Genomic DNA, 22,239 nt, shown 5'->3' with positions numbered 1-22,239 from the left:
TTAGCTGCAGTCTGGTTGGCAAATACTGCATTGGGTCTGAAGGTTAAGTCCCACGTGTAGACTTGAGCCGAGAACGCAGCCTAACACTGCAATACTGGGGAATGCTGGTATATATTTCATTTCTATTTTAGATGAGTCATTTCAACAGAGATTCTTTTTGCATCCTCTAGATGTATAAGAACCAAAGGCAGTATTTTAAAGAAAGAGTATTGTTCCTGGGGTTCTACCCAATGTTTTGGGATGGGGAAACCCATGTGGTTCACTGTCCAATAGGGAAGGAACTCTGCCATTCTTACCTCGTCTGGATTTCTGGTGACTTCAGTGTTTTGGCAATGTGGTTGACCCTTAACTGTCCTCTGAAATGATCTTGGTTCAACTTTAGTTCAAGGGCAATTCTGGATGTACAGCAACTGCTTTGCTCACCAGCCATTTCCAAGAAAAGAAAACAACTCAGTTTGCAATATCTTGTGCTAATTTGGATGCCTATATTATTGTCTTTCATTGGCTGGAAAGCACATGTAGGTATGTGAAGGCAGCAATCATTCAGTCAATCAAGCCAGCATTCAGATGTTGTCAAAAGTGCTGTGTAAATGCTTGCTCTTAATGTATTGATTAGACTAGCTGAGTTCTGCTTGGTGTAGGGAGTCTGTGACAACACTTTGTGGAACAACTTGTTTACCAATTCCAACTTGAGACAGGTCATACATACAGTAAAAATCTTGTTTTATTGAAACAGAATCATATTACTGTTAAGAGTTCATTTTATACATTTACAAAGAATCAAACTCCTGCACTTAAATGCTTAACGTATAAATACATCAAGTACAAAAATAGAAAGAGTGCTGTTCGGTGATTTTACAAAAAAAGGCAATCATTATCTCCTGAGTGGGAATGGATTTCCTTTGGCATTAACCTTAGAACCAGTTGGTCTGAAGCTTTAAGTCACAGTGTGGTGCCCAGGATTTCTACCATCTTTGCTGCACAGGTTTGTAACGGTTTAGCTTAAGCCAGTCCAGCATCCTTAGCCATGTTATAGAAGATTCCCTTCACTGCAATGAGATTGCTTGGTGTATCAAACTCTGCTATCCTCCCTTTCTCTAGGACCAAGACCCTGCCAGAAAGAAAGTGGAATAAAGTTATTCAATGATTAAGTTTCTTCCAGGGTTCCCCATTAGTGTGAATCCGTTGTCATGTTACTGAATTTAAGGGGTCGCACTGTCAAGTGAATGTCTTCTCACCTGGTGTAATCCATGATTGTGTTCAAACGATGTGCAATTGTGAGAACAGTGCAGTCCTCAAACTGGGTCCTGATAGTAGACTGTATCAAGTCATCGGTCTCCAGGTCGACAGCAGCAGTAGCCTCGTCAAGAATCAGAATCCGTGTCTTTCGAAGGAGAGCTCTTGCAAGACACACGAGCTGCCTTTGCCCCACACTATATTCAGATAAGGTAAAGAATTTAAATCAATAATGAAAAGCAGTCCCACAGTTTGGAAGCCCTTCAATGGTGAAGGGTGCTGCTGACTGCTGTTGGGTTGGAGCTTTGACTGGGTTCTCTAATCTAGCCCAAGTGATGACCTTCACAAATGAGCAGTGCATTGGTGTCAAGTCACAGACGAGACCATTTCTGTCTCAACTGATGTCTGCAACACAGAATTAAAAGTCAAAGATTCAATTCTGTGTCCCAGCTAACTTACTGAGCCAGATACAATATGGGTTTTCTTTGTATTAATTCACATGATGTCGATGTCACTAGTAAGGCCAGTCTGTATTGCCTATAGGCCATCTGGGCCCAGTGAGTCACTCCGTTGTACACATTTCAGAACCGTTTTATTTTAATCAATTGTGGGACGTGGGTGTCATTGGCTGGGCCAGGACTTATATCCTGACTCTAGTTGCCCTTGGTGTTGGTCGGCTGCCACCTTGCCCTACTGCAGTCCATGTGCTAGGTTGGGGATGGAGGGGCACGTAGACCAGACTTTGGTCAGCAGACTTCCTTCCCTCAGGGACAATTGTGTAAGCCCATCTGCATCACAATTTGGTAATTTTGTCCTTGTCATCATTAAGACCTTTATATGTAAATTCCTCAACTGCGCTGTGATCACAGTTTTCGATAAGCAAAGTCATGATCTCTAGAATACCAAGCCATAACTCCAGCCTTGTACTTTACATTATCCCTTTGTTGTTGGAGTAATTGATAACAGCCCCCTCCCTGTACCCCTCCTTCCAAACCACTGCACAAAGTCCCTTGATCCTCAGTAATTTTACTTACTGTTCAACCCAATAATGTAAGTCAAGAATTCCTCCCCTGACCACTCCTGTGCCTAAAAAGATATTCTTCAGGTGTTCCTGGATACTACTACAGATAAGGTTCCCTTTATATCTTGTCCAAGTGTGAATGAATTTCAGGTTCTCATCCGTATGTCGTCAGTAGAAACAAAAGTATAAGTTTATTCCATCACCACTATGGAACAGGAATGGACTCCATGATAGAATGACATCTGACTGGGAGGGTCCCAGCAGGGAAGATTATTTCTGTAGCTTTAAGATGCATGTATTGATGAGTATTTTAGCAGATTTCCAGCTGATTAATCATAGATTTGGGCATCATCTGTTACTTTCACAAGGGAGTGTATGTTGTTTCTTTGATCTAGGATGGCAGTAATAACTTAAGTGTCCTGATCTTCCTGTACAGAGTGAACACTAGGGTTAAGGTGTACGGTGTCTTCGCTTTTATTGAGTTTTGGAACCATGAGATCATATTGCAGCTGTACAAAACTCTGGTGGAGCCACATTTGGAGTATTGCATACAGTTCTGGTCACTGTAGGATGGATGGATGTGGAAGCTCTGGAAAGGGTTCAGAGGAGATTCACTTGGATATTGCCTGGTATAGAGGGAAGGTCTTAACAAGGAAAGACTGAGGGAACTGAGTCTGTTTTTGTTACAGAAAAGAATGTTAAGGGGTGACTTAATTGAGAGACCGGATAATCAGAGGGTTAGATAGGTTGGGCAGTGAGACCATTTTTCCTGGGATGATGGCTAGCATGAGGGGACATAGCTTTAAATTGAGGAGTAACAGATGTCGGTAGTTTCTTTACTCAGTAGTAGGGGTGTGGAACTGAGCTAGGGGAGGGGTAGTGAGGCAAGTTTACCTCTTCCATATTGCATGTGAGCTTTGATGAATCCCTGTCATTATAAACTGGCTCTGTGCCTTGGAATGTGTAGATTCCATGTAGACAGTCAGTTGTGGAATAGCAATGGTCATTGTTTACTGGATGTAGTTTTATTTTGGGCAAGAGTGGGGTCATTTTGAAGGTATGTGTCTGGGACCAGTACATCACCCTGATTTGCTGCAATTAAAGAAGTTGATTATTTGAGCTGGCTTTACCTGAGATTTTCTCCTCCTTCAGAGCATTCATGCTCCAGCTTGGCTGGCAGGCTGCTCACATACTGTTTGAGGTGGGACAGTTCCAGAGCTTTCCAAATTTCCTCCTCTGAGTATTGGTTGAATGGGTCAAGATTCATCCTTAATGAGCCAGAGAATAGCACAGGATCCTTGAACAGACAGTTCAGAAGGAATTAGGAATGGGAACACCTGGCTGTAGTGAAACTGATTGTGCAGTTGACAGAACTGAGTTGTGAACATAAGGAAATGGGGACCGTTCAGCCTGCTCCACATGTCCCTCTATTCCCTGTAACAAAAATCTTTTATCCCAACCATAAATCTATTAAAGAAGAAGAGTCTGAGACTCTTTGGGCACAGATAAGTTTCACAATCACTGTTAAAGTTTCCTGAGGCACTTAATTTTATTTTCCATGTTTATATCATGTAGCAGGTAGCAGATAGGCATTAGCTAACAGCAAAGAGAATGAGCAAAAAAAGTTGGCAAACTGTAACAAGTGATATCCCACAGGGATCAGTGCTGGGATGTCAAATGTTTGCAATTTATCTAAATTGGATGAAGGACAGAAGGCATCGTTGAATTTGATTATACAAATAACTCAAGGTAAAGTTGTGAAGAGAAAGTGAATCTGTTAAAAAGTTTGGTGAATGAGCAAAGATTTGGCAAATACAGCATGTAGGAAAATGTGAAATAAAGAACATATTATCTAAAATGAGAGACTGCAGAGCTCATTTATTGCGAGGGGAACTGACTACAAAAGTAGGAAGCTTATACTTCAATTATACAGACCACATCCAGTGTACAGCACTGCTCCCCTTATTTAAAGGATAAAAGTTTTGTTAGAAGTTTGGAGAAGGTTTACTAGACTTAAACCTAGAATAGTATACTGTCTTCAGAGGAAAGATTGTACAGTGTAGACTTGTCCACGGGAACATTTGAAGAGCAAGAGGTTCTTTTGATAAATTGCGAGGTTTTGACGGTGTTGATCTGGAGAAGATGATTGGGGAACAAAGTTTGTGATTGTCCCAGAAGAACAATCACAAAGTTTGCTTCCCATTTAAAACAGTGAAAGCAGTGTCTTGATGTTGGAGGAATATAGATTCTTGGTAAGCAAAGGGGTGAAAGGTTATGGATAGACAGGAACATCAATTAGAGGTTACATTAGATTAGCCTTGAGCTTACTAAAGAGAGGAGCAGGCTTCAGGGATTTTGAGACCTTCTGCACTTTCCTTTTGTTACAAACTCATGTAATAAAGATTCCAGCAAACACCAATTCTTTTAATTGCTTGTGGACAGTTCTGATTCATTTTCAATCAATTAGAAACATGTTGAAGAATTAAAGGCCAAAGTTTAACAGGTGTTTGATTGCTGGTGTCTTGATCTCTGACTTTGCAGAGAGTTCCTCAGAGCTGTCATGGGTTGGGGTGGACTGGAGAAGCCAGAAGGGTGTGGGTATATAAACCCCACTCGAGCCCTGACCACAGCATCCATACTGACATTCCCATTGCATTACTGAGGGACTATTGCATAGCAAGGGTGTGCAGAATAGCCCTGTCTGTAAAGCTGCCGTGGGGATTTTGGGAGATATTCTCTATCAATACGGCAAATGCAGCAATAGCAGATATTTATCCAGGCTTACACTACAGACAGAAATCACAATATATGGCAGCAGGAAGTTAGTAAGGCTACTTACCTGAGGAATTATGGTGAGTTTTGAACGGAGGTCATGAAGCCCAATATCTGCAATCTTTACCCCATCGATGACTATCTCTCCTTGTGCTGCCTCTATGATTCTGAAAAGGCAGAGAGTCATTGAAGATTTGCCAGCTCCTGTCCGTCCAACAATACCGACCTGTAATCAGACGTACAGTTAGGAACACTCCTGTATAGGGAGTGTGTACAGTTCTAAACTGCTACATACACCCAGCCAGCCCCACACCTTCCTATCTCTAACCAAACACCAAAAGCTCTCTGGCCTTATTCATGCTCTCCTTAACTTCACTGCCTTCTGGAAAGGCTTTTTCGCACAGATGCTTCTCGGTGGCTCATTCTTGGTTTGATTCTAGGTCAGACAATTTGCTGTGGAGAATTCCATTTGTAGCTCTATTCTCTTTCCAATGACATCACCTTTCACTAGGATCTTGAGGCATTGATGGCTGCCTGAAATGAGCCAGCCAGGTCATCTCTCAAAATCCTTTACCCTGTCCCCAATTCCTTCTGAAGCTTAATCCTTTCCTTCAAAACCAGCTTTCAGACAGCACCCAGATCAAGACCTCTCTCTCTCTCCTTCCCCAATTTTTTTTCTTCCTCATCTGGTCTTTTTGGGAAAACAGTTGAATGTGCCTTTGGGTGCTGTCCCTGACACCAATATCACACCCACCCTGCCATAATGTCATCTTTCTCTCAACTCTTTCTCTCCTCCTCCCCAACTTGAGTGAAATCTAAATTGATGAATTTATCCAGTAATCACCTAAGGGGGCAAGGAATAGAACCAGCAAGTCGATAGTCTCTATTCCATTTAAACCTCATCCTATTTGGTTTATCTGTTTGAGTTTCCGTCACTCACCTTTTCTCCACCATGCACACTCAGATGGAGGTCCTTCAGCACCAAGTCCAGACCCTCTCGATACCGCACACTGTATCCTTTGAACTCCACATTCCCTGCCTGTGGCCAGGACTCTGGAGGGCGGTTACCCTCAATTACCCACGGAGCCTGTATTTAGACAAAGGGCTAGGGTCAGGGTCATTCAGCTTCTACCTTGCATCAGGGAGGAGAAAGTGAGGACTGCAGATGCTGGAGACCAGAGTTGAAAAGTGTGGTGCTGGAAAGGCGCAGCAGGCCAGGCAGTATCTGAGGAGCAGGAGAATCGATGTTTCAGGCATAAGCCCCATCAGTCAGGTTTCCTTTAAAGCCCACGGTGATGAACCTCTATCAAGATCTCACTTTGTTACCCTCAAATGTAAAGTCTCTGGTTTTCATGATGCTAGCTAGTCCAATTCTCCTCAGTTCTCCAGTCATCTCCAGGAAGTATTTTGGAATGTTTCTAACCAACAATTTGGAACCTGATCTCAGATCCAGAACTCTTTGTTCCACATTAATCACATCCTTGTTCCAAATTTAAATAAATTTGGAGGTGAGGGGAGAGTGACAGCCCTGGGACAGAGTGTGGCATCAAGAAGTCTGAGCAAAACTGGAATCTGGGAAACTACTGATTGGAATCATACCTGTCACAAGTAGAAAGATGGTTGTGGTTGAATATTAGCCAATTAATTTAAACCAGGCCCTAGATACCAAAACCCAAGTCTGGTTGAAGATTTGTAGCTCGGGTGTCTGTTGTTGTGGTTCTGTTCGCCGAGCTGGAAGTTTTTGCTGCAAACGTTTCATTCCCTGGCTAGGGAACATCAGTGCTATTGGAGCCTCCTGTGAAGCGCTGCTTTGATGTTTCTTCCGGTATTTATAGTGGTTTGTTCTTGCCGTCTCCGGGTGTCACTTTCAGCTGTAGTGGTTTGTATATGGGGTCCAGGTCTATGTGTCTGTTAATGGAGTTTGTGGATGAATGCCATGCCTCTAGGAATTCCCTGGCTGTTCTCTGTCTGGCTTGTCCTGTGATGGTAGTGTTTTCCCAGTCAAATTCATGTTCCTGGTTGTCTGAGTGTATGGCTACTAGGGATAGCTGGTCGTGTCGTTTTGTGGCTAGCTGATGTTCATGGATGCGGATTGTTAGCTGTCGTCTTGTTTGTCCTATATAGTGTTTTGTGCAGTCCTTGCATGGTATTTTATAAACTACATTAGTTTGGCTCGTGCTGGCTATTGGGTCCTTTGTTCTAGTGAACAAAGCCAGCACGAGCCAAACTAATGTAGTTTATAAAATACCATGCAAGGACTGCACAAAACACTATATAGGACAAACAGGAAGACAGCTAACAATCCGCATCCATGAACATCAGCTAGCCACAAAACGACACGACCAGCTATCCCTAGTAGCCATACACTCAGACAACCAGGAACATGAATTTGACTGGGAAAACACTACCATCATAGGACAAGCCAGACAGAGAACAGCCAGGGAATTCCTAGAGGCATGGCATTCATCCACAAACTCCATTAACAGACACATAGACCTGGACCCCACATACAAACTACTACAGCTGAAACTGACACCTGGAAGCGGCAAGAACAAACCACTATAAATACCGGAAGAAACATCAAAGCAGCGCTTCACAGGAGGCTCCAATAGCACTGATGATGTTCCCTAGCCAGGGAACGAAACGTTTGCAGCAAAAACTTCCAGCTCGGCGAGCAGAACCACAACGTACCAAAACCCAATCATATTTAAATCTGATTGTTTTGACTACCTCAAACCAATCCAATTGAAGAAATTAATAAGTCATCAAGGGTATAAAAGTTTTGGAAAATCAGAGCCAATTGTCAGCTGAACAGATAGCAACTTCCAGTTCTCATAGAATGCACCATCGATCCATAATAAAGGTAACCGCAGCACCTTCCTAGCTAATATTTTATTCAAAAGAACTTACAGACAGAACATCCCTGACAGCAGGATCAGTGGAAAAAGCGGTTTGTGACTGGAGAGATGATGGGGAAGGCAGAGCATTTCAGAAGACCTAGTCTCTCAAAGTTCACACAAGCTGTTTTAACGTACAGTTTTCTTATTACTTGGATTTATTTAAGTTGGACCTGTGTTTATTGGGTAACACCTGGACTGTCTCAGACTCCTCCCTCCCCTTCCTAGACCTTTCCATTTCTATCTCAGGCGACCGACTCAACACAGACATCTACTACAAACCGACTGACTCCCACAGCTATCTGGACTACACCTCCTCCCACCCTACCCCCTGTAAAAACTCCATCCCATATTCCCAATTCCTTCGTCTCCGCCGCATCTGCTTCCCAGGAGGACTAGTTCCAACACCGCACAGCCCAGATGGCCTCCTTCTTCAAGGACCGCAGATTCCCCCCAAACGTGATCGTTGATGCCCTCCACCGCATCTCCTCCACTTCCTGCTCCTCCGCCCTTGAGCCCCGCTCCTCCAACCGCCACCAAGACAGAACCCCACTGGTTCTCACCTACCACCCCACCAACCTCCGTATACAACGTATCATCCACCGTCATTTCCGCCACCTCCAAACGGACCCCACCACCAGGGATATATTTCCCTCCCCTCCCCTATCAGCGTTCCACAAAGACCACTCCCTTCGTGACTCCCTCGTCAGGTCCACACCCCCCACCAACCCAACCTCCACTCCCGGCACCTTCCCCTGCAACCGCAGGAAATGTAAAACTTGCGCCCACACCTCCTCCCTCACTTCCCTCCAAGGCCCCAAGGGATCCTTCCGTATCCGCCACAAGTTCACCTGTACCTCCACACACATCATCTATTGCATCCGCTGCACCCGATGTGGCCTCCTCTATATTGGGGAGACGGGCTGCTTACTTGCGGAACGCTTCAGAGAACACCTCAGGGACGCCCGGACCAACCAACCCAACCACCCCGTGGCTCAACACTTTAACTCTCCCTCCCACTCCACTGAAGACATGCAGGTCCTTGGACTCCTCCACCGGCAGAACATAACAACACGACGGCTGGAGGAGGAGCGCCTCATCTTCCGCCTGGGAACCCTCCAACCACAAGGGATGAACTCAGATTTCTCCAGTTTCCTCATTTCCCCTCCCCCCACCTTGTCTCAGTCGGTTCCCTCAACTCAGCACCGCCCTCCTAACCTGCAATCTTCTTCCTGACCTCTCCGCCCCCACCCCACTCCAGCCTATCACCCTCACCTTGACCTCCTTCCACCTATCACATCTCCATCGCCCCTCCCCCAAGTCCCTCCTCCCTACCTTTTATCTTAGCCTGCCTGGCACCCTCTCCTCATTCCTGATGAAGGGCTTATGCCCGAAACGTCGAATTTCCTATTCCTTGGCTGCTGCCTAACCTGGTGTGCTTTAACCAGCAACACATTTTCACCTGTATTCATTGGAACAGTATACCAATAGAATTTAGTTCATAGAATCCCTACAGTGTGAAACCAGGCCATTTGGCCCATTGAGTCCAAACTGACCGTCTATAGAACATACTACCCAGGCCCACCCCATTCCTAAAACCCTCAGTTAGGGAATAGTTAATAGTTGGGTGGGGGGAGAGGGGATTGTTTGACTTGTTAGTAATTCTGTTTATTTAACCCTAACTGTGAACAAATAGTGTTACTTGTTACTTACAAAGTACATTTGAGGGATTCCTTTAATTTAACCACACTTTACAGATTACAAGGGGGAAGGTGAGCTTCTCTGCGTATTTTTAATTATTAGAAGGAAACCTCTGTTCCCACTATAACAGATTGGGGCTGGTTTAATTGAGAGGGGTTTGACATTTTCCCCATTGTAACAGAAGTGACCTAGGCCTGACCATGTTCACCTCCATTACTGTCCACTTCCTCCTCCTCTTCTCTCCCCCCCCCCCCCCCCCCCCCCCCCCCAAATCATATGGTTTGAAGTGGGAATGTTCACAAATGCAGCAATGTTCCAAGTTTGGGTTATTGAGGGGCAGGTAACTTTTGTGCCAGACAAATGTTGTGTAATCAGAGGGAATCCAGCCAGATTCAAAGGCATTATCACTCTGTACCTCCAACCAACGGTCATGTTGACCAATTATTCTAATCGTTCAATTGAGTTTAAAAGAACAGGGCAGAAGCTTGGAATTCTGTAATGTGTAACACTCACCAACTACCCAAAGCCTGTCCACCTTTAAGTCATCATTGGACAAGCATATGGATGTACATGGAATAGTGTAGGTTAGATGGGCTTCAGATTGGTATGACAGGTCGGCGCTACATCGAGGGCCAAAGGGTCTGTACTGTGCTGTAATGTTCTATGTTCTACGTTCCGCAGATTAGGAGTGTGATAGAATATTCCCCAGTTGGCTGCAGCAGTGCAGCTCCAACAATGCTCATGGAAGTTGATACCATCCAGGACATAGCAGCCCATTTGGTTATAAAACTCTGGTCCCCAACAACATTCACCCCTCCCCACCCACCACAAAACATCTGGAATTTAGTGGGTCACATACCTCTGTTTCAGTTTCTGAGTACTCTTTAACTCTTTCCACTGCCACTATGTTAGATTCCAGGTCAGATGTCATCCTCACCATCCAGTTTAAAGACATGGTTACCTGCATGGTTAGATGGAATGTTCTGGTAATTTAATACAAGTGTTCTAATTTAGCAGTACCCAGATTCTGATTTCCTAATAGTACAAACCATTACGAAATGGAGGTGTCAGCTTTAATCTGTGCTCTAGACATTCAGTAGCAGCAATGTCTACAAGATGCATCAGGGTTCCTCAGACAGCAGCTTCCAAACCTATGACTACTTCCATCTAGAAGGACAAGGGCAGCAGATAGATGGGAATCCCACCATTGAGTTTCCAGCAAAGCTACTCACCATCCTGATCTGGAAATATATTGCCATTCCTTCATGTGCTGTCACTGAGTTAAATTCCTGGAATTCCCTCCTTAAGGGAATTGTGTGTTTATGTATAGCAAATGGACTGCAGCATTTCAAGAATATGGCCCACCTTCAAGGGCAACTAGGGATGGGCAATAAATGCTGGTCTAGCAAATGATGCCCATGTTCGGTGAGTGACTAAAAGAATTGACCTGTTTTCAGGGTATTGAAGGGACCAGGAGGAGTTGAAAGAGATAACTGATGCTGGAGCTCTGAAATAAAAACAAAGTGCTTGACGTAATCAACAGGCCTTACAGCATCTGTGGGGAGGCTTCTGGTGAAAGGTCATCGACCTGAAACAAGAATTGGTTTCTGTGGTTTGGGAATCCAGGATGATGTGACACAGTTTAAAATTTAGAATCAGCAATTGTCAGAATGAAATTAGGAAACCTTTTTACACAGACAGCATGGTTAGCATTCTTGATGTTGCTTAAAAAAAAGGCTATTGGTGCGAGTTCAATTAAATTTAAATTGAGAGATTATTAGACTTTTAATAACCAATGGTGCTGAGGGATATAGGCAAAGGTGGGGTTGGGTCACAGATCAGCCATGATCCCACTGAATGATGGAAAAGGCTGGAGGGGCTGAATGGCCTTATCCAGTTCCTCCAGTTACTCTGAAATGATGCCCTCGGGTCTTTTATTAACAACTGAGAGCAGAGAGGGCCTTGGATTATCATCTCAATAAAACATTTCCCCCCAAACCTCCCCGAGAAGAGCACACAGGTTCTCCCTGGTATCCTAGGGCCAGTACTTATCCCTCACTTTCTCTCATTGGAACAAATTATCTGATCCTTATCTCTTTTTAACTGTGGGGACCTTGCTGTGCATGAACTGGTTGCTGTGTTTCCTTTATGACATGTGGTAAGATACTGGGTGGGACATCCAGAGAGTATACAAGATAAAAAAGTGAAAGCTAAGCAGAGGCGATGCTTTAGATGGATGGTAAAGGAGTCCCTTACCTGCAGAGCGTAGGATACAGAGAGGCCGACAATCCCTGGGTTCAGGTGAGTTCGGCCAATCACAGCGAAGAGAGCAGCAAAAAGGACGATGCAGTTACCAATAAACTCAATCCGGATGCCCAGCCACCTGAGGAGCAAGGAGAAGACTCAGAGCTGGACAGAAGCACTACCCCACCCATCACCCAGACTCTTTCCCACAATTCTCAGCCTGGACCCTACTACCCAGAGCAACCCCCTCCCCTCTGCACAGACTCATCCCTCCCACTGAGGTTCATTTTGAGGAGGCTAGAATTGAAAGTTATGTTACTCCTGTATCCAATCTTGGTTAAACCTTCAGTTCCGAAAGATGATCCACACCAGACTTGAATGCCAACTCCTTTCACAATGCTGCCAGACCTGCTGAGTTTCACCAGCAATCTCAATTCATTTCAGATTTCTAACATCCATTAAAATTTGCCTGTATTTGGTTAAACTACACTTCACATAACACAAATTGTTTAGAATTTCCAAGGACAAAGAGGCACTAGTAAGGGTGCAAAATGGTTTTGTGTGATAATCCCTGAACTGAGCAGTTATAGATAACAGGAAAGACTGAAGAAGCTTTTCCCTTTAGAGACAAGACGACTGAGGGAAAAATCACTTTAAAATTATGAAAGGGATAGACACCGAAGATATTTCTGCAGTACTAGGAGCCAATGACAGTCACTAATAAAAACCAACTGGAAACTAGAAGAAACAAGCCAGAGAGTGGGGAGAATGTTCACAGTCACTGAGTCTGTTATTGGTATGGAGATATTTAAGGGGAAACTGGATAAACACATGACACAGGGAGGAATAACAGGATATGGTGATCGAGAGATATGGAGAGGATGAAGGAGATTGTGTGGAGCTGAAAGATCAGCCTTGAATAGATGGGTCAAATGGCCTGTTTCTGTGTCAGTGGAGGATATTCCCAAAGTTCTGGGATCCCTGCCTCACCTGTTTGATACAATGCCTGGGAAATAACTCTTCTGGTTTGCATCAACTTTGTTATCGTTCATGAGGATGAAGCTGTTCTGCCTGCCATACGCTCGGATCACACTGGAGCCGGTGATGGTCTCGGAGAAGTGAGAGTAGATCGGCGAGCGGCTGACAGACTCCAGACGTTTGAGCTGCCGGGACGTAGCCACATAGAAACGCTACAGGTGGAAATAAAAATTAAAAAATACACCAACTGTGGTTAGGATAAACACGGGAGAGTTCATCTATCACATTAAAATAACAAGCACGTTGGTGGCAGTGCACCATTATATAGCAGAGCAACAGGAGCGTTGTGACAGCAAGGGGACAGCATCAGGGTAAAGGATAAGGGACACAGCCAGAATTCCTTCAGCAGTTCATGCTGCATTAGAAATTCTCCTATAGCTATCAGATCAGCATTGACAGGGCCTGGGGAGGGTGTACAGAGCAGCACAATGACTGTGTGTGGGGGTAACATCTACAGACACATACACACCCATTCTATAGACATGTTCCCACAGCCATGTACACACAACTCTCACTCACTGGAAACTGATCCTCACCAATGCAAGTTGTGGGCCACCTGTGTTTAGCAAAACTGGTTGAAAGTGGGACTGGAGAAGCTAAACCTGACAGAGGACCTGTTGTGGTTCTGTTCGCCGAGCTGGGAGTTTTTGTTGCAAACGTTTCGTCCCCTGTCTAGGTGACATCCTCAGTGCTTGGGAGCCTCCTGTGAAGCGCTTCTGTGATGTTTCCTCCGGCATTTGTAGTGGTTTGTCTCTGCCGCTTCCGTTTGTCAGTTGCTGTCCGCTGCAGTGGCCGGTATATTGGGTCCAGGTCGATGTGTTTGTTGATAGAGGCATGGCACTCATCCACAGATTCAATCAACAAACACATCGACCTGAAATCAGCACAGAAGCGCTTCACAGGAGGCTCCCAAGCACTGAGGATGTCACCTAGAAAGGGGACGAAACGTTTGCAACAAAAACTCCCAGCTCGGCGAACAGAACCACAACAACGAGCACCCGAGCTACAAATCTCCCAAACTTTGAACTGACAGAGAACCATTCCTACCAGAATCAGGAAGGACAAGGAAATCTGGCAATGGACAGATCCAACCCCATTAAACTGGGAGAACTTCACAAACACCCATCCAAAGTGCACCAGTGAGAAATGTGCTGATTTCTGAACACTGCTGTGTGATGTCTGACATCAGGAAGTGGTGTGAACATTTGAAAAATCCATATTGTCGTCAATGGAGAGATAGCTTTCCCCTTCCTAAACAAACCAAGAGTTCCTGGCAGCCTGCTCAGGTACTGCGAGATTTCCCCACCAGGCCAGAATGGCCAGCCCTCCCAAAGTCACAATTCACAACTGGACAGAGCAGGGAGTCAAATCTACAACAACATGAATTTATACAGCAACTTTAATGTAGCATTATATCCCAAACCTCATCAGACTAACCAGACAAAGATTAGGTTAGCAATAAATTGATTTAAAAGAGTTTGTTAAAAGGAATAGTAGGATCACGATAAAGAGAAACAGATGTGTAGAGAGGCAGTTTCAAAGATTGGGCTGTTGCCCATCAATGGTGGAGGGACAACAAATAGAACGGCCCAAGAGGTCAGAATGAGAGGAGGGCAGAGTGTTAGAGCTGCGGGAAATTGTAGATACACGGCAGGGTGACAGAGCCAGTCAACAAAGTTGCACAATATTAAAATCAAAACTATGCTGCACCCAAAGCCAGTGTGGGTCAACAAACACAGGGGGACAGGCAATCTGGTGTGGCAAGAGGTCGACATGCTGTCAGGTTTAGAGAGGGTACAGTGTGGAGTGTGTGGGAATAGTCAGGTGTAAGGCACGGCTGCAGATAAACTGACGTTGAAGTGGACTCAAGCGATGTAACAGCTGGGAAGACTTTGTCATTCATCCATCTTTGTGATGGGGAGAGTGTAACACGATGGGCTGAATAGCCTCCTGAACAAGAACCAGTCCATCATTCTACGAAATCTGGCTGCTGCCAGGAACAGGACACCAGTCAGTCCCAAAGAAATGAAGATTGTGGAGGGGGTGACAGGCCCAACATTAAACTGGGAGCAACTGCAGCTCGTTCCAGACACATAGGGACAGAGAGGGGAGAGGGAGAGGGACAGAGACAACTTTGAGGAGGGTAGTCATGTTGTACTTACAGTAAACAAGGTAGCGCAGAGTGAATTTGGCAGGAACAACATTGTGGGTATCACAGGAATGTGGCTGGGAACTAAAACCCATGGATACACAGCCAATCAAAAGGATGGGCAGGTGGGCAGAGCAGGTGGAGTGGTCTTGGTAAGAAATGAAGACAACAGCCAGGAGTGATAGTCAATGTGTGGAATCTGTCTGGGTTGAACTGAGGCTCTGCAAAGGAAACGATGCTGATGGGAGTTATCTCCAGGCCTCCTAGCAGTAGTCAGGATGTGGGGAGAAAAATAATCCAGGAGATGCTAAAGGCATGTAAGAGACTGTTACAAAAATCATGGGACGAAGAAGGATCCAAGATGGGGGTAGGGAAGGAGAACGGAGTCTGGGGCTTTGTCTGTCTTTTTCCCTTTTGCATTTTTTCTCTTTGTTTACTTTTCCTTAAAGCCTGGAGAGCGCCGAGTGAAGGAGAAGGCCTCCAGAGGCAGTAACACCAGGATGAGCCAGACACTGCTCCAGCCCAGCCTGGGGTCTCCCAGTGAGTGACTCTCCAGGCCCGGATTCTAGGCCAAGGCTCCAGGTGTGTAGCTAGGCCCGGGCACCTCAAGGAGCAGAAGCATCAGCAAAGTTGACAGAGAGTGGATCAGCGGGAACACCCTGGAGGAGCAGACAGGGAACAGGAGACTCCTCCCGGCACAGTGACACGGTGGCTCCAGCATCCTAGCCTAACTGTGACCGCCCTGTCCAGCTGCCTGTTTAGGGTTTCCCATTGTTCCTAAATCAGCTTTCCCTAAAAGCCCAGGAGCTGTTGACTGAACTGTGATGGATGTTTTATTAATTTTACTTTTCTTATTACTATGTGAGAGGTCTGTGATTGATGCTGACACCGTGGTGGGGCAATTTATAAAACATTTCACTGCATTTTTCATGTCAAAGTCCACATGAGAATAAATTTCTATTCTATTCGAGAAAATCAAGTTGGTAGCTGATCTGAGAAAAGGAAATTAATGGAATATCATTGAGCTTTAGGTTTCTCTTTGGAGCAGTTTGTGGTTGAGCCCCTTTTAAGCGACAGGCAATTCTGGATTTGGTGATGTGTAATGAGGCAGACTTGATTAGGGAGCATAAGGTGAAGGAAGCCCCCGGGGATAATGACTGTAATATGGTAGACTACACCCTGCAGTCTGAGAGTGAGAAGCTGGAATCAGATGGTGATGGTCTGACATTTGAGTAAAAATACACACGGTGGGAGCTGGAAGGGGAGCCTAATAGGAACACAGTGGAGCAACAATGGTGAGGGTTTCAGAGGGTAATTTAGGAGGCACAACAGGGATTCATCTCCGGAACAATAACCTGCTGCCATCAATACACACAAGTAATACCTCCACATCATCTTGAACAGTCCCAGGAAATCTGAAATCCACCTCAACAGGCAGATGAAGTCTAGCTTTCATGTCTCACCCAAAACACAGCCCTCCGACAGTGTGGCACTCCCTCAGCACTGACCCTCCGATAGTGTGGCACTCCCTCAGCACTGACCCTCCGACAGTGCGGCACTCCCTCAGCACTGACCCTCCGACAGTGCGGCACTCCCTCAGCACTGACCCTCCGACAGTGCGGCACTCCCTCAGCACTGACTCTCCGACAGTGCGGCACTCCCTCAGCACTGACCCTCCGACAGTATGGCACTCCCTCAGCACTGACTCTCCGACAGTGCGGCACTCCCTCAGCACTGACTCTCCGACAGTATGGCACTCCCTCAGCACAGTATTGCTGAGTTTGTCTGAAGTCCTGAACCTCACCCAGAATACTGTAACCCAATGGCAAGTACTACCCCAATGACTGGAGAAGAGTGCACTGGATAAGACAGAGGATTCAGCATTAAGCAGGAATGAGAGGAAAGTGAGGTGAATGTATAGAATGATATTCAGGATACCATTCAGAAGTTACACGGCGATGGGTACACAAGACATGTGGAAGCAGAGACAGAGACAGAGACACACACGTCCATGCATGGAGTACAGACATGTGCAACTCATCCCTGCCGTCCCTGACGGACACACAGACTGTACCCTCTAATGCCTGGGCACATGGAGACAGGCACACTCACAATAATAGGAACGATTTTCACACTGCAACCTCCAGATAAACAATGTCTATAACATCACAGCATGGTTCCGTTTAGAGGTAAATTCAGAGACTGCTCAGGATCTTGGAGATTATTCTGGGGAGGGTCAAAGCAGACTTTCCTTCCAAGTTGCTGTAATTATTGACTGGGATCCTCCTCCAATACACGGCCCACTGCCACTCCCAGACATTCAGCAAGAAAAGACAGACTTTCAATCCTCCCAATCAAGGTCTAGGATCATACAGACTGTGTTACATGCAGTCATTACTGCAGACTAGATTGAGAGAAGTAGAAGTAAATCAAAACATACAAACACAAAACAGGAACAGACCATTTAGTCCCTTCAGGGCTGTTGTGCTATCAGGAAAGGTCATGGCTGTTCTGATTGTAATCTCAAATGTACATGGCAACCTACCCTCAATAACCTCTCACTGCACTCCCTCCCCGCCCCACTTGCAAACAAAAATCTACCCAACACTGCCTTGAAATGTCTCCACATTTTCAGAAATATTTCCAAAGACTCAATCCTCAGAAAAGACTTTGGGTTATTTTGGAACAGTGACCCCGAGTTTGTGATGCTCTGATCTACTGCACATCTCTCTATGAAACTTCGGGTTCAATCAGGTCACCTGTTACTGTAAATGCCAGCAGATATAAACCCAGGCCATCCAATCAGATTCGAATTAGGCCAGTTTAAATTATACCTTGAAAAATACCAAACTCCAAACCAGTTTGAATTGACTATATTGAAAATCTTAAAAGCCAATGACACAATCCAATGCTTTGAGGGTATAAGACCAGGCAAAATTGAACAGTTGGGAGGAGAACTGCCAAGCCACCAGCATGTAAAAAGACTGCCTGATAAATAGCACTTTTGAAAAGGTCCCTTTATCGATCAGTAACCTGTGAAACAGAAATCCCTGAGAAGATGACCAGAATTCAGAAAAAATAAAAGCAGCTGGTTTTGAGGTAAGAAGTTTTGTTTTGTAAATCATAATTGGGAGTTTTATCGGATTAGTATTAAAGAAGGGAAGGTAACAGATAGGTAAGAGGAAGGAGTTATTAGTTGTTAGTTAATTATTCTCTGTTATACTTTAGGAAATAAAGTTGTTAAGTTTTAGTTTAATTACTTTTTCTTTGCCTATCTAATTTTCACAGACTACTGCATGGGATAAATCTTTTCTGTGTTGCTGGTTTTAAATTAAGCAAGAGAGTTTACCCAGTGTTGTAACAATATATTCTGTCCAATCCCCTGTAGAGCTGCCTGTCCTAGTATCAAACTTAAAAGGAAAAGGATGTATTTGTACCGTCTTTACTCTTTCTGGTTAACCACAGATGGTGGATTCATCCCATGGACATTCTTACTCCAGTGGAATGGAAAATTGAAATAGTTTTGTTTCTCACCTTCACCTGGCCAATTTCTGACTTGTCTTCCTTGATTACTCTGCCTCCATTTTTGGAGATAGGTTTTCTTTTTGGTAGTATTCATCACCAAACACATGTTGCTCTCTCCTCCCCCATCAGCAATCCAAAGAGACTATTCCCCTACCACCTTGACCCACTGCTCTACCACTCCCACACCACATCCCCCTCCGAAGACACCTTCCCTTACAACTGAGGGAACTATAACATTCGCCCTTTTACTTACTCACTGCCCAAGGCTCCAAACATTCCTTCCAGGTAAAACAGCAATTCACAGACTTCTTTTAAGCCATAATTTCCACTGATCTCAATCTAATCTCCCTGACTCTGGGAGACCAAATGCAGAACACCTCCACTCAGTCTGGAAGCGCATCCCTAACTTCCTGGTCACTTGCCATTCTGATATACCGTCTCCCTCTCGGATTCACACTCCTGCTCTCGGACTGGCGCAGTGTTCCAGTGAAGGCCAACACGGAGCTGGAGAAACCACACCCTTTCCCAATTTGGCATTTTCCACCTCCGGGACTCACTGCTGCGTTCAACAGTTTCACACTAGGAATTCTATCCTTCAATTTTGTCTGCTTTCCCTCCCAATGTCTGTTTACTTTTGTTTTGCTTTCAGTTGAGCTGACCTCTGCTCTGCCATTAACCTACCCTTGGTCTCTCTCTCTCTCCTTTCGGATGATTCCCACTCCATTCTTTATTCTGTTAAACCTGTCATCTGTAATCTTCACACATTCCCTTCTCTTCTTCTTGTTTCTCACTTTTTCTATAATATAAACCCCAAGACTTTTCCATCTTTCCAATTCCAAAGTCAGGAATTTGAAATGTTAATTTCTTCATTGATGCGGCCAAACCTGTTGCATTTCTCCAGCAGTTTCTGTTTAATCCCAGGTACAATTAACAGTTAAGGGTGAGATTTAGAAACTACTGGGGATTGAGCTTGAAACAGAGACTCCCCCCCCCCATCCTACAACATACAAGAACACTGATGTTGCAAGACCTCACTCAGATTCACAGTTCACTTCAAACACTGCCCAACTCTGCAAGATTTCCAAATCCTACCAGTCAAGAGCTCAGTCCTATTTACCTGCACAAGCCAATAGAAGAGTAGCAAAGGGACAGTCACTAGCAGGAAGGCTGGACTCAATGCACAGCAAATCAGCAGGACTGCGAGTGTGTACAAGAGGCAGCGAATCCATATGTCAATGTTCTCGGGAATGTTGACATCAATCGTATCCATATCTTTACCAAAGCGATTCAATATCCTCCCAGAGGGAGTTGACTCGAAGAAGGACAGAGAACAACAGAGGACATGTTCAAGTATGTGGAGGTGGATCAGCCTGGAAGCTTTGAGCATACAGTACGCCCGGCTCAGACCGCTGCCTGTGAGCGTGAAGAGCCCTGTGCAAGAAGAGGGAAAGCAGTCAAAGGACAGAGAACACTACAGAGCACACACCATAAATGTCAGGGAGACTGGAAGCAAGCAAGAAGATCCTCATTTATATAGCGTTTTTTTACAACCAATGGATGGTCTCAACAGTGGTTTACAGCTAACGTAGTACCTTCTGAAGTGGAAGCATTGTTGTAATGTTAGAAATGCATTTGTTAATTTGCACACAGAAAGATCTCAAAAACAGCAACATGAACCAGGTAATGTTTCTTTTTATGACGTTGATTGGTATTGATGGTCCCAAGTTAAGGGCTGAGTAGAGACTGTGTACAAACAAATAAATACAGGGCATGGAAACTGAAGCAGGCCCTAACACTCAATAACTCACAGCCCCAGCAGCACAGCCAAGACTAGCAAATGACAGGGGCCCAGCTGCTGGTCACCTTCTGACAACCAGACCCCAAGTTCTCTCTCAGCAAACCACAACCCCTCCCCCTCTCCCCACTGGAAAATCCATTCTCCTCCCAGGCACGGGTTAGGAAGAGGGAAATGTAGATTAATAGGATACAAGAATGAGGGCAGTGAAGAGAAATAATCAGGTGCAAACTGGGAAGGGAGTGCGGGAGAGTGAGATGGAGTGAAACAGTCAGAGTGGAAAGTGAGCGAGAGACAGGAAAAGCTTGAATAAGAGTTTCATGATCATCATGGAAATCTGACTGGATCAGCTACATTTAGCTGTGACTAATGGATGCATTTCTCTCTCCCTGTCTCTCTCACTCACTCACACACACACAGATCCAGCCTGACTCCTCATTAGGTAAGGTTTATTCATTCTGTGGGGAAAGGTGCTGGTGTTGGGGGTGGGGGAAGAGAGAGATGGGACAGCTCAACAGATCAGACACTGGCACCAGTCCAAAGGGCAACGATTGAAAAAAAAAAATAAATTTGACTTAAGACAGTGGAATTATGATGACAATAATGTTCAAAATAAACAGAAACTTGACTTTGAGCCTGGGACTTATTTTCTCCTCTCATCTGAAATCAACATCTTCTGTTGGGACCTAATGCCATCTCTCTCACCTCACCTCATCCAAATGTTAGAGAAATTAAACCTAATTCAGCAGAGGCTGCCAGTGGAGTCTGGGATTACCCTACATTCTGTTTACTGTAGTTTCTGGATTTACACTTCACAGAATGTGTTTCTAACAGGGAAATCCCTCAGCAGGGTTGGTTTCTCTTGATACACTCCTAATACCTGCAGAGAAAAGTACATGCAAGCGACTGGAAGAGAGGGCAGGAGACTCAGTGGAATGGAGTAAGCCAGCACCAACACAGTGGACAAGACATCGAAGAAGCACAGCAGCAGGTCCTCAACACACGCAGGGATCCGATCATCAATCGTTTCCATGTCTTGTGAAAAACGGTTCAGTATTCGTCCAACAGGTGTCAGCTCAAAGTAATGTGCAGGACAGCGAAGGGTTTGGTTAAGCAGGCGAGCATGCAGGAAACAGGAAGCACGGACACAGCAGAATGCAAACAGCAGCTGCGACTCCATGTAAGACAGGAAGCCTGTTGGACGAGAACAGGGGGTTAACGCACCCAACAAAACCGGTGTTTCTCCCCTCTCCCCAGGGGCAACCCTCATTTCAGTACATCAGATGGAGGAAGCTTTACTCTGTCTCTAACCCTGTGCTGTCCCTGTCCTGGGAGTGTTTGATAGGAACAGTTTAAGAGGAAATGTATTACTTTTTTAATTCATAGAATGCAGAAACTACAGCAAAGGTTATTTAACCTGTTGCCCTTGTTTTTATTCATTCATGGGAGGAGAATGTCACTGACCAGGCCAGTATTTATTGCCCACCCCTAATTGCCCAGAGGGCAGTTAAGATTCAGCCACATTGCTGTGGGTCTGGAGTCACATGTAGGCCAGACCAGGTCAGGATGGCAGTTTCCTTCCCTAAAGGCTATCAGTGACCCAGATGGGTCTTTCTGACAATTGACAGTGATTTCATGGTCATCGTTAGATCGTTAATTACAGAATTTTATTGAATTCAGATTCCACCATCTGCCAGGGCAGGAGTCGAGTTACTTGGGTCTCTGGATTAGAACAGTCCAGTGATAAGATCACTAGATCATCACCCTCCCCCTCTCGGCCCAGTGCTAGCTCTTTAACAGAGCTGGCTCCTCGAGTCCTGTTGCCCCAATTGTTTCCCTCATTTCCATCCCTCGCTGATCC

At 45.1% G+C, this 22,239-nt stretch overlaps 1 protein-coding gene across 4 annotated transcripts in view; it reads right to left on the bottom strand.

Moving 5' to 3' along the window:
• Nucleotides 1–720: 720 nt before the first annotated feature.
• abcc3 (ATP-binding cassette, sub-family C (CFTR/MRP), member 3) overlaps nt 721–22,239 on the bottom strand; it is a 149,636-nt gene continuing 128,117 nt past the window's right edge. Inside the window, exons 23-31 of one of the 4 annotated variants that reach the window (XM_060844661.1) lie at nt 19,701–20,014; nt 12,862–13,061; nt 11,884–12,010; nt 10,487–10,588; nt 5,970–6,116; nt 5,097–5,255; nt 3,388–3,554; nt 1,239–1,433; nt 721–1,111 (exon numbers count right to left, since the gene is read on the bottom strand). In XM_060844661.1, coding sequence (XP_060700644.1) covers nt 1,003–1,111; nt 1,239–1,433; nt 3,388–3,554; nt 5,097–5,255; nt 5,970–6,116; nt 10,487–10,588; nt 11,884–12,010; nt 12,862–13,061; nt 19,701–20,014 — 1,520 coding nt within the window. In that variant the 3' untranslated portion in view covers nt 721–1,002. Of the gene's footprint in view, nt 1,112–1,238; nt 1,434–3,387; nt 3,555–5,096; nt 5,256–5,969; nt 6,117–10,486; nt 10,589–11,883; nt 12,011–12,861; nt 13,062–19,700; nt 20,015–22,239 lie in introns of those variants that run through there. The other 3 variants (XM_060844665.1, XM_060844662.1, XM_060844663.1) reach the window with 3 other exon arrangements.

Source organism: Hemiscyllium ocellatum, chromosome 25 (assembly GCF_020745735.1).
Source record: "Hemiscyllium ocellatum isolate sHemOce1 chromosome 25, sHemOce1.pat.X.cur, whole genome shotgun sequence".
NCBI lineage: Eukaryota > Metazoa > Chordata > Chondrichthyes > Orectolobiformes > Hemiscylliidae > Hemiscyllium > Hemiscyllium ocellatum.
Note: the sequence above shows the minus strand (reverse complement) of the source record. Positions and strands in the feature narration are given on the sequence as shown.